The sequence below is a fragment of the Priapulus caudatus genome, unplaced genomic scaffold (assembly GCF_000485595.1).
Source record: "Priapulus caudatus unplaced genomic scaffold, Priapulus_caudatus-5.0.1 Scaffold52, whole genome shotgun sequence".
Classification (NCBI taxonomy): Eukaryota; Metazoa; Priapulida; class Priapulimorpha; order Priapulimorphida; family Priapulidae; genus Priapulus; species Priapulus caudatus.
In genome coordinates, this window is record NW_014577113.1 from 249,874 (window position 1) to 260,839 (window position 10,966).

The window sequence follows — 10,966 nt, forward strand, 5'->3', positions numbered from 1 at the left end:
AACTGTACACAGACTCGGCTATCTTATATATACAAGAACCCCAAATACCGTCTATGGTGTGGTGGCGATTTTACGCATTAATTAGTGGTACGGTAAAAAAACACACCCCCCTAGTTTCCCCTCCCTTCCCCCCCTGTTTCAATTTCATCCTGGGGAGAACCCTGTAGTGGATTAACATAAACTATATAAGTTGTATGAAGCGTGACTTAATCATTAACCAGAAAGACTTAAAAGCTACCTTTTGTGATGCTGTCCCTCCTCTGTTTGGTAATGCCTGTACAATCCTGCCTTGAATTCTGCAAACAATTTAGGCCATAATAAAAATATTGTTTGTTTGCCCTCACCCGACCGACCCGCCAAAAAGTGGATGACTCGAAAAATGTTATTGATCTTTCCCATTCTTTTTTTTTTTACAAATTGTATCCAGTGTTCAAAATAAGGGCTATCCGTTTGTCCGCCTGTCCATTTCCACGGAGGACAAGTAGACCTGTCCAGTAGCTTGTCCACTGGACAAGCAGCTTTTTATAGTAATTTTTTATCATTTTCTACCATCGCTGGCCGCCGCCATTTTTGCAGTCCATTTCGTAAATTTTCGATTCGCCTTTTAGATACAACCCGACGAAATTCGTCACTTCCGGTTTAATTTGAACTGTTAGTGAACTGTATTAAAATTACAAAGTACGATATTGGGTCTAAAATTTCATTTGATTAAATGTATAACTATACCACATTTACTATATTTCTATGTTATTGACCAGGACAAGCAAAAATTTTGCAGGACACGTAAAAATATCTTGGACAAGCAATTTTTTTCCCCTTATTTCGAACACTGGTATCACTGTACATTATATAAATCTGTAAGCAATACATTATATGTACCAAGCAAAACAAACATTCAACATAAAACGTATCTCCACACAAGCACACCCGAGCATGTAGACACCATGCTGAATTTGTAAAAAGACCCCCTCAAAAAAAAGAAGAAGCCTACCTACCTACCCAAACTATTCACCCGACCCAGGCTGGAAAGTTTGGGTAGGTAAGTAGGCTTTTTTTAAGGAGCCTTTTTACAAATTCAGCATGGTGTCTACACGCTCGGGTGTGCTTGTGTGGTGATACCTTTTATGTTTAATGTTTGTTTTGCTTGGTACATATAATGTATTGCCTACAGATTTAGATTTATATAATGTACACTGCTACAATTTGTAAAAAAAACAAATCAAATTTTTTTTGAGTCGGCCCCTTTTTGGCAGGTCGGTCGGGTGAGGGCAAACAAACAATATTTTTATTATGGCCAAAGTATCATATTGAAAAGTTAAATGTCTATTAAGCCTAGGACACACTGTGCGATTTTCTACGCTGGCCGCTTGCGATCTGCCGATCGATAAATACGGTGCCGGGTCGAAAAACCGGGCGGAAATATTCAACATGTGGAATACGAGCGATGCGCCGGGCGTATGCGATCGCGAGCGAAATACGCTGCCGTGAGACCGGACACACCGCACGGACCCGGCACCGTATTTATCGATCGCAAGCGGCCAGCGTAGAAAATCGCGCAGTGTGTCCTAGGCTTTAGTAGAAGATAGAGGTGTAACGATTCACCAATACATCGGCGTCCATACCGCGATACATGCGATACAGACGTTAAATGTGAAGCTGTGAATAAGGCAAGCTAAACTATTTTTTAAATAAAGCACATGTAATTCCTTTTAAATTGAATTCTTTCTTTTATTATATGAACTCCCTCTCAGAATCACGTAAAAATCCATGGATGTCGTAGAAATCTTGATATGTGATGCGCTTGTATTGCCACCAAAATTGTAACCACAAAACAATCAAGAGAGCTGATTGACTGGTGCGTGTCATTTATGCGCACGTACTGTAACACTGTGTATGGCGCATGTAACCAGGTCTGTGGATTACAGATCAGTCAAGAGCACCCAGAACGTCTTGGTGTGTTTCAGCCATAGATATATCAGGGTTTCTTCTACATAGGAGGCACTGCGGCACACCGCCGTTGTCAAATTTAACAACGCCGTTGTGAAAATGTCCCTGTATTTACCCGCCGTTGTCAAAATAGTGTCAATCCAAAAACAAATAGATTACCATATGACTATATACATGGAAAATTGTAATGAAATTCACAGCAACGTTTCTTTTTTGCGTGCCGGCACACTCCCGTGTCATTCCCGATTGCAGCTTTTTCTTCGATTCCGGGAAAGTTTTGCTGTCGCTCCCTCATACCAGCGGTGCCCACCCCTACATAATACAGCAATAAGCATGCCCACACGACTGTAACAATCAGTGCATTCGCCCCCCCCTTCCGTACTTCAATGAATGCCGCCCCAGCCAGCAAGCACGAGCCACGATGTGCACAGCCACGGACGTGGGTAACAGGGGTGTCGCGGGCTGCTTTTTTTCTTCTTTTTTTCTTTTGCGTGAGAATGCATAGGACATGCGGGAGAAAGGGTCCAGACGCGTCAGTCTCCCGCGAAATGCGGAGCGTGAGACTTGGTAGGTCTGCTAACAGAGTAAGATATAAACTAAAGGTGCAATTTTATTTTCGGGGTGCCTCAAATGCAGTCTAAGACATTCAAATTTTTTAAATTTTGCTGGTACCCACCAAAACCATGGGGGAGACTCACAGAACACCCCTCTACCTCTCTCCCATGGTTTTGGTATATATATATCAGGGTTTTCCAAGCTTTTTCATTATAGCATGGCAGGTGCTGCCTTTACGGTCCTAGTTGCAAATCGCCGAAGGCGGTTTGCGTGCTAGGGGGGTCCGGGGGCTATGATATTTAGAGTGGCGGGTGGATTTTAGGATGGCGGGGCTCGACGATAGCCTGGTGGGCCACCAGGCTATAAGTGCTCTTGGAGAACCCTGTATATATATTATATATATATATACAGGGTTTCTTCTGGGGGAAAATTAGACAATGGAGGTAATGGCCGGTTTGGGGAAAAAACATGCATATAACGGATTCAAAGGCGTGTTTGTGGGTCTCGAGGACATAGCAAAGCGAGCACCGCAGAAGCTCGCCCAGCTAGCGGGGTCTGGGGGCATGCTTCCCCAAGAAATTTTGGAAAAAATGGTGCAATTTAGTGCATTCTAAGCTATTCTAAACACATTGTATGAGACTCTTGAATCTCTTTTTCAAGTTGTCAAAAGGAACAAATAAACTATGAATATGAAATGATACAAGTATTCACATTAAATAGAAATACAGTCATGAAATGAATAGGCACGAATGTGGATTCTGCAGGCAGACGCGGGGGGAGAGAGGTAGTGGGGGTTCTGGGGGTCTCACCTAGCAAAATTTTAATTTTTTTAATGTCTTAGACTGCATTTGAGGCACGCTGAAAATAAAATTTCACCTTTTAGTTTAAATCTTACTCTGTTAGCAGACCTACCAAGTCTCACGCGTCTGGACCCATTCTCGTGCACTCCTGCATGCCCTACACATTCATGCAAAAGAAAAAAAACTGTATGTAACACTTCAGAATTAAAGTTTTTATATCTTAAAATTTAATTTTGTCTTCTTTTCTTCGAATGCTAACAGAATATATGTACTGAATAAACGCACGCGCCGAATGCGCACGCAAACCAGCCCGCACACGGTGCACATTCGGCGCTGAGCTAAACGCGGCACCCGTTACCCACGTCTGTGGCAGTGCACATCGTGGCTGCGGCAGCATTGATTGAAGTACGGGGGGGGGGGGAGAGGGCGCATGCACTGATTGTTAGTCGCGTGGGCATGTTTATTGCTGTATATGTAGGGGTGGGCACCGCTGATATGAGGGAACGACAGTAAAACTTTCCCAGAATCGGGGAAAAAGCTGTAATCGGGAATGACAGACGAGTGTGCCGGCACGCAAAAAGAAACGTTGCTGTGAATTTCATAATACAATTTTCCATGTATTATAGTCAGAAGCACGTGGTGATCTATTTATTTTTGGGTTGACACTATTTTGACAACAGCGGGTAAATACAGGAACATTTTCACAGCGGCGTTGTTAAATTTGACAACGGCGGTGCGCCGTAGTGCCTCCTATGTAGATGAAACCCTGATATATAAAGTAGCTGAATGTTGTTTGTATTAAATATTTACCATGGCATGCAATTTACAATGTCTCTTTCTGTCCGTAGTATCGTACTGTACCATATCGTATCGCACCGTGACCCTAGTGTATCGTTACACCTCTAGTAGAAGACTAACCAACCATGTAACATAATTCCCAATAATCCGAGCTATAGCCTCTTCTTGAAAACAATGATTTAGCACTTACACTGCTTCCGTCATTTGGACTTTGAAAGACACTTCCTCACCGACGACAAATAACGCATAGAGTGCGTCACTGCATGTGTCAACGAGTGTATCTAATGAGGACGTGCCTAAAAAACGACAACGCGATATTCACCCAATCGCATACAATAGTTGTAATTATAAACTTAGATACACATGGATATTTGTCCAAATTTTACCAATATAACCAGAGGTGACATATGATCAGATATAGATCAACTAATAGTCATATGCAGCTGAAAGAAGCCATTTGAAAATAGCATTCTTATTTTTGTGTAGTAAGAAGGAGTCAATACAGAAGTCATTCACACAGGTAGTGGGCAAAATTCAGTACAAACAAAATCTGCAGGCTAAATCCCCTTTGACAGAAGTGTTATTATTATAACATCGACTATAATAACGGCAACTTACTGTGATGTGACAGCTCTAATACAGGCTTTTCGAACACGGGTGAGAAGCTCTCCTTAAGCACAAGTCTTGCAGCAGCCTCTGACTCCATCGCTTGTTTGTGTGTCAGATTGACGCGCCCGGTGCATTGACATGTCCATATCTTATCATTATACAATTTAACTCGCTCGTTAAATTCCCTGCATCAGTTAAGGTTAAGGTTGATACATCATGCTATTTAAGAACACACAACCAGCACCACCCAACAACAAGCAGTAAACCTCAGCACCACACGTACAGCAGCTTGTAGGGTAAATTGCAACTGGTAACCAGCATGCATCATCATTAGTTAATTTAAAGAAAAAAATCCTCCTCTACAACAAGCAATATCATCATATGCAAAGTTGCAAACCACTCTGCACAATATCACAGAAAGACAGAGATGGGAAACTGTGAGCACTAGATTCAGACAACACTCGCTTTGTTGAACACCAGCAGCGCACAAATAAGACCATGCGCCCCCATATTTGTATCTGTGCCAAACCCAGTGTTCATTTGTTCGAATTATTACGCTTGGACTTAGGTGGAACATAGCCTATGCAGAGAAAGCATTAAAATCCTGTGGAATATGCTCTTCAGTTTTGTGAAGTGGAACCACTGCCTGTTTACATGGGGCATGGCATTTTGGGTTCATGTACTTCCTACCCCTGCCACTCAGCTCTAAGACAACCCAGGGTAGAATGGGCGAACCCTTTGGCCAATCTTGGATGTCAGATATACGCAGTGTTGTAACGAGTCACCCTCGGGTCAAGTCACAAGTCAAGTCCAGTCAACAGTGGTCGAGTCACAAGTCAAGTCAGTCATTTACTTATTTGCCCAAGTCAAGTCAAGTCAAACATTTTGCTCAAGTCAACTCAAGTCAGTTGTTGAGTTCAACAAGTCATCTTAAGTCACTTCAGAGTGGCAGGTGACCCTTTTAAGTTTTTACCAAGAGCCATTTTATGAAATGTTAGATCCCCACTCTTGCATGTAGTTTGTTTTGTTCACTTTAGATAATTTTCTTAACTACTTAGTACTAACTGCATTCTTGTTTTGTTTTTGACTGTTCTTGTTATATTTCAATTATTGGCCACGTGTCTTGCCCGACCACCAACTCAAATTAGAGTTTTGACATGCATACAAATATTCCTAATCTCTGTTAGCAGTACTCTATGCATGTCAACAGACCACTAACAATAAGCGAGTTTGTAATTAGCTAAGGGGTTGTGTGACGTCACAGGTCACCAGGTTATTTGTGACAAAAATCGGTGCCATCTCGAGTGTAGCGTGCGCTCTCGGTCCATTAAGTATATGTACATATATTCTGTGACAAACCAGACCATGAACGAGCGGAAGAACTGAGAAATTAACTGCCTGCAATAACCTCCTGTAAATGCCCTTCAAATGCTCCTCTGCAACACACGACTTAAACACGTTTCCGTTGTGGTCGTGGCATGACGTGTCAGGATTAGTTGAAATAGTTTCATTAAATAACTCTCTACTAACAAATATAACTACGTATCTCATCGCTTGGTAAAATAATTGCTATACAGCTAATAATTAGTTCCTTGTAGAGTGCTGTGTACTACAAAACTATAGCTGGGTTTACAAAACTACCGGCAGGCGGCAGCCATTTTATTTTTAGAATTTTCCTGCCGGAACTTACACTTGCTCTTTGTTTACACTTGGACGTATAAGTTGGTGGGCTTTCCAAATTCAGCACAGTGCGAGTGTTATATATTCGCTATAACTACTAACACAGCCTACTATCTCGTCTCTTGCGTGTTACCGGGGCGGCTGCCGGGACGAAGTCTAGCACTACTACCAAGTATAATATTACTCAGTAAATTAATTTAGTAATTACTTCGTTGTGGCGTCTATCTGCACATAAGTACAAAGTTGAAACACCTATAACTAAACAATCTTAACCACAGTCAAGGCCTACCGGACGCACATTTTATGAGCTTTGTACCGTTCTTCAACTTTGAGATACGAAATCCCAGCTCCAAGAACAGCCATCTTGTTTGCTTACATTTAGAACCGTTCCCGCATATGAATTAATCTTAACTGAAGTATTGTCTGAACTCTTGGTGAACCCTCATGTATATATTGAAACTAACAATCCTACTGCTAACTATATTGTCCTAGCCAGAAGCTAAAAGTCTGCTTCTCGTCTTCCAGAGCTACGAGTCAGCAACCTTGAAGCCTGGAGTTATCACAAACTCCATCATCAGTCAAACACCTATCGCAGCAGTCTGTGTTTCAAGGAAACACTCTCGGGGCCTAACCCCTTTCAGAGGAAAGTTTAATCCTAAACACGCTAAGCAGCTGGCCGTTTTAATTGTAATTTGTAGCACTTCTCTTGGTAACAGGCAACGTTGAATTAAACCCAGGACCCAAGAACGTCTCAATATTCCCTTGCAGGTACTGCGAGCGCGCAGTCACTTGGTCGCAGCATGCGATTTGCTGTGATCAGTGTGATATTTCATATTTGGTACCACAACACGTGCTTAAGTTACTGCTCATCCCACATACGTAGCTTGGAGAAATCGGACGGTTCTTGGATTTGTGCCAAGTGCGACAACCAAAATGTCGCATCATTTACATTTCATTATTATGAACTTGACCTACATAACCGCTTCAGTGTTCTTAGATCTGCTACCGATGCAAACATTTCTGTGGCTTCAGCAGATCTTAGTTTCAACCCAATCTTGTCTAGTTCGCCACGATCTGAGCAACCCTCCAGTCCTATTGGTACGCCTAGATCTAGACCGATATAATAGTACATCTAATGATGATCACGGTATTCACCCCTCTAGTGATACCCTTAGTAAAAATGGCAACAACTGGAGTACTATGGTAGTTAATTGTGAGGGTATTAAAAGCAAAAAAAGCCCAGCTTGCTGTCGCAGTTGATTACGTCAAACCAGATGCTATCTTGGGTTGTGAATCAAAACTCTACAGCACAATTCACACGGCAGAAAAGTTCCCCCCAGATTATAAGGTGTACAGAATAGGCAGAACACTCCACGGAGGCGGAGTCTTTATCGCAATTAAGTCCTGCTTTGTGAGTAAACAGCTTACAGAAGCCGATTCAGACGCCGAACTCATTTGGGTCAGAGTAACTCTTGAAGGAGCTAAGTCCCTTGTCATAGGCAGCTTTTACAGGCCACCAGATGGAAACGCCGACCAGTTGGAAGAACAACCACCTCTCTAAACAAACTGCCTGCCAGATGCCAGGTTAAAACTATTCACCTAGGTAGTGAATTCAACACTGGCGACATCGACTGGCATACAAACTCTGTAGAATCTGGTGCTCGCAAGCCCGGAGTATGCCAGAAATTACTTGATATCCAAGACCAGCACTCGCTCTCACAACTACAGTTTGAACAGACGAGAGAAAACAGTAACCTTGATCTTTTCTTTACAAATAACCCGTCACTTGTAAAGAAAGTCCAACCTGCACCATGGGTCGGAGACCACCACATGGTTATCACCGACTGCGACATAAAACCCTTGTACGTGAAAACCAAGCGACGATCAGTACCACAGTACATCAAGGCAGACTGGGACAAAATCAGAGCAGAAGCAGAAAAACTGCAGCAGGCAGTCCTCGAGCCCGATCTGTTCCACCACCGTTCGGTCAATGAAAACTGGACCAAATTCAAAGACGGTAACCGTATGCTTAGCATAATCCAGAATTTCATCCCACATAAAGTGATAAAATGGAACAATAAGCTACCATGGGTGAATGGAGCAATCAAGAAAAAGCACCATCTGTTTCACAAAATACATCAAAACCGCAGTGCGGACAACACACTCCGGTATAAAACACAGAAGAAACTCGTTCAGAAATTAATACACCAATCACATCGGGTATATCTGAACCAAATCCTCAATCTCAGTCTCAAAGAGAATAACCCAAGAACATTTTGGAGATACATTAAATCTCAAAAAGCAGACAATATTGGAATATCCCCTCTTCGGCAGAGTGGAAAACTTTATGCAGATTCTAAAACCAACACTCAACTCCTGAACGACCAGTTCAAGTCTGTGTTCACCCAAGAAAACACCAGTAACATTCCTGACATTCAAGGTGAACCGAAACCATCTATTGGCGATATCACCATAGATGAAGCTGGCGTGAAAACGCTTCTCAGTAGAATCAACCCAAACAAAGCCTGCGGTCCGGATACCATCCCCAACCGCATCCTGAAAGAAACAGCTCACGAGATAGCACCAATAGTGAGTGCGATTTTCCAACAATCCCTTGATGATGGTCAACTACCCTCCCACAGAAAAAAGGCTTTCGTTACTCCAGTATACACGAAAGGAGACAGGCACGCATGTGAAAACTACCGCCCAGTGTCTCTCACATGTGTCTGCAGTAAACTTCTGGAACATGTAATTTATCGTCATATACTGTCACACTTTGAAACCCACAACATCCTGACCAATGTTCAACATGGCTTTCGACGAGAACATTCCTGTGAGACCCAGCTATTTACTACCGCACATGATCTCCTACAACAACACGATAACAATGCACAGATCGATATAGCCGTTCTGGACTTCATCAAGGCATTCTACACGGTGCCCCATCAGAGGTTGCTGAAGAAGCTAAGCCACTACGGCATCAGAAACCACACTCAAATGGATCCAGGAATTTCTCTGTCATTGATCACAACAAGTGGTCGTGGAAGGAGAACACTCCAATTGTGTTTCAGTGGACTCGGGTGTTCCACAGGGAACTGTCCTTGGCCCTTTACTGTTCCTTCTACACATCAATGATCTACCAGCCACTGTAACCAGCAAAGTGTGATTGTTTGCCGACGATTGTCTCCTATATAGGGTGATCAACTCCATCAAGGATCAGCACGGTCATGCTGCAGCAAGACTTGTCCATCCTTCAATCCTGGACCGAGACCTGGGGGATGCGATTTAACGCCCAGAAGTGTTACACGGAAGAAAAAGACGCTATCGTACTTCTACGAAATAGATGGAAAATTCCTCAAGGAGGTTGAGTCAACTATGTATCTCGGCATAATTCTCTCTAACACCCTGAAGTGGGACAAACATATCAATAGTTTATGTGCGAAAGCCAACAGCACCCTTGGCTTCGTCAAAAGTAATCTGAAATACGCGCCCAAAACGCTGAAAGCCACAGCATACAAATCTCTCATTCGGTCTAAGCTAGAGTATGGCTGTACAGTCTGGGGCCCACATTTAAAAAAAGACATGGAAAAAATTGAAATGATCCAACGCCGCGCAGCTAGATTCGTCTGCAACGATTATGGCAGAACCAACAGCGTAACTGCAATGTTACACTTACAATCACTTACTTGGCCGAATCTTCAACTACGCCGTAAACAGAAGCAACGCAACCTTCTCAACAAAATTCTCTCTGGAAGTACCGCGATCCCCAAAGTCCAGTACATCAGGATGGGTCGCGAACAAGGAGCAAAAACGACAACAAACTCGCAGTCATTAGAACCTCAACAAAGGAATTCAAGAACTTATTCTTTCCACAGACCATCGTGGACTGGAATGCCTCCACACAGACCGTAATCGACGCCATCTGTGTCGAGGTCGCAGCCGGGAGCGCCTAATTTCACCATGCCCCACCACCTGCGTCATAATACGCGTATACGCGGTCGACGCAGTACACAATCAAGATCAAGATCAAGAACACGACTACACCGCACGCACGCCGCTGTACACAAAGAACACATATAACTTGGAACGGCATTTACAGAAAGTTATCGGCAACAATACTAATGCACGCCACGAAGGGTCGTTGTCGTATAATGGCGTATAATATGTACCCGAGGTGACTATTTGATATGGTTAGGGTTAGGGAGTAGGCACACTGGCAGCAAGAACAAGTCCGCACCTGCAGCTACAGCACACACGCATCTATTGACTATATATTACAACATGGTGCCTAACTCGCCGCCGCACGGACCACAACTCACTGTTTTCAATCAGTTACAGTTCCAGTGTTCCTGCAGGTGACGCCACTTTCCAACTATCGTTGGAATCGCGGAAGACTGCTCAACAAGCTACACTCGCCATTTTTGACAATCAGCCCACCAGAATGCGCTCAAATCACAGAAATTCCTCAAATATCCTTGCAAAACACGATCCTTCGAATGCTACTATTGAAGAAGGCGGCAGGGCCGGCTGCGCTGATTGGCTACAGCAAGTTTAATGTGCAGACAGGCTGCGCAACT

At 43.3% G+C, this 10,966-nt stretch overlaps 1 protein-coding gene across 3 annotated transcripts in view; it reads right to left on the reverse strand.

Moving 5' to 3' along the window:
* Positions 1–10,966, reverse strand: part of LOC106820915 (tyrosine-protein kinase BAZ1B-like) — a 36,597-nt gene that overhangs the window by 19,892 nt on the left and 5,739 nt on the right. For all 3 annotated transcript variants that reach the window (XM_014825515.1, XM_014825513.1, XM_014825514.1), the window contains exons 2-4: positions 4,719–4,894; positions 4,291–4,396; positions 239–296 (exon numbers count right to left, since the gene is read on the reverse strand). In XM_014825515.1, coding sequence (XP_014681001.1) covers positions 239–296; positions 4,291–4,396; positions 4,719–4,894 — 340 coding nt within the window. The remainder of the gene's footprint in view (positions 1–238; positions 297–4,290; positions 4,397–4,718; positions 4,895–10,966) is intronic.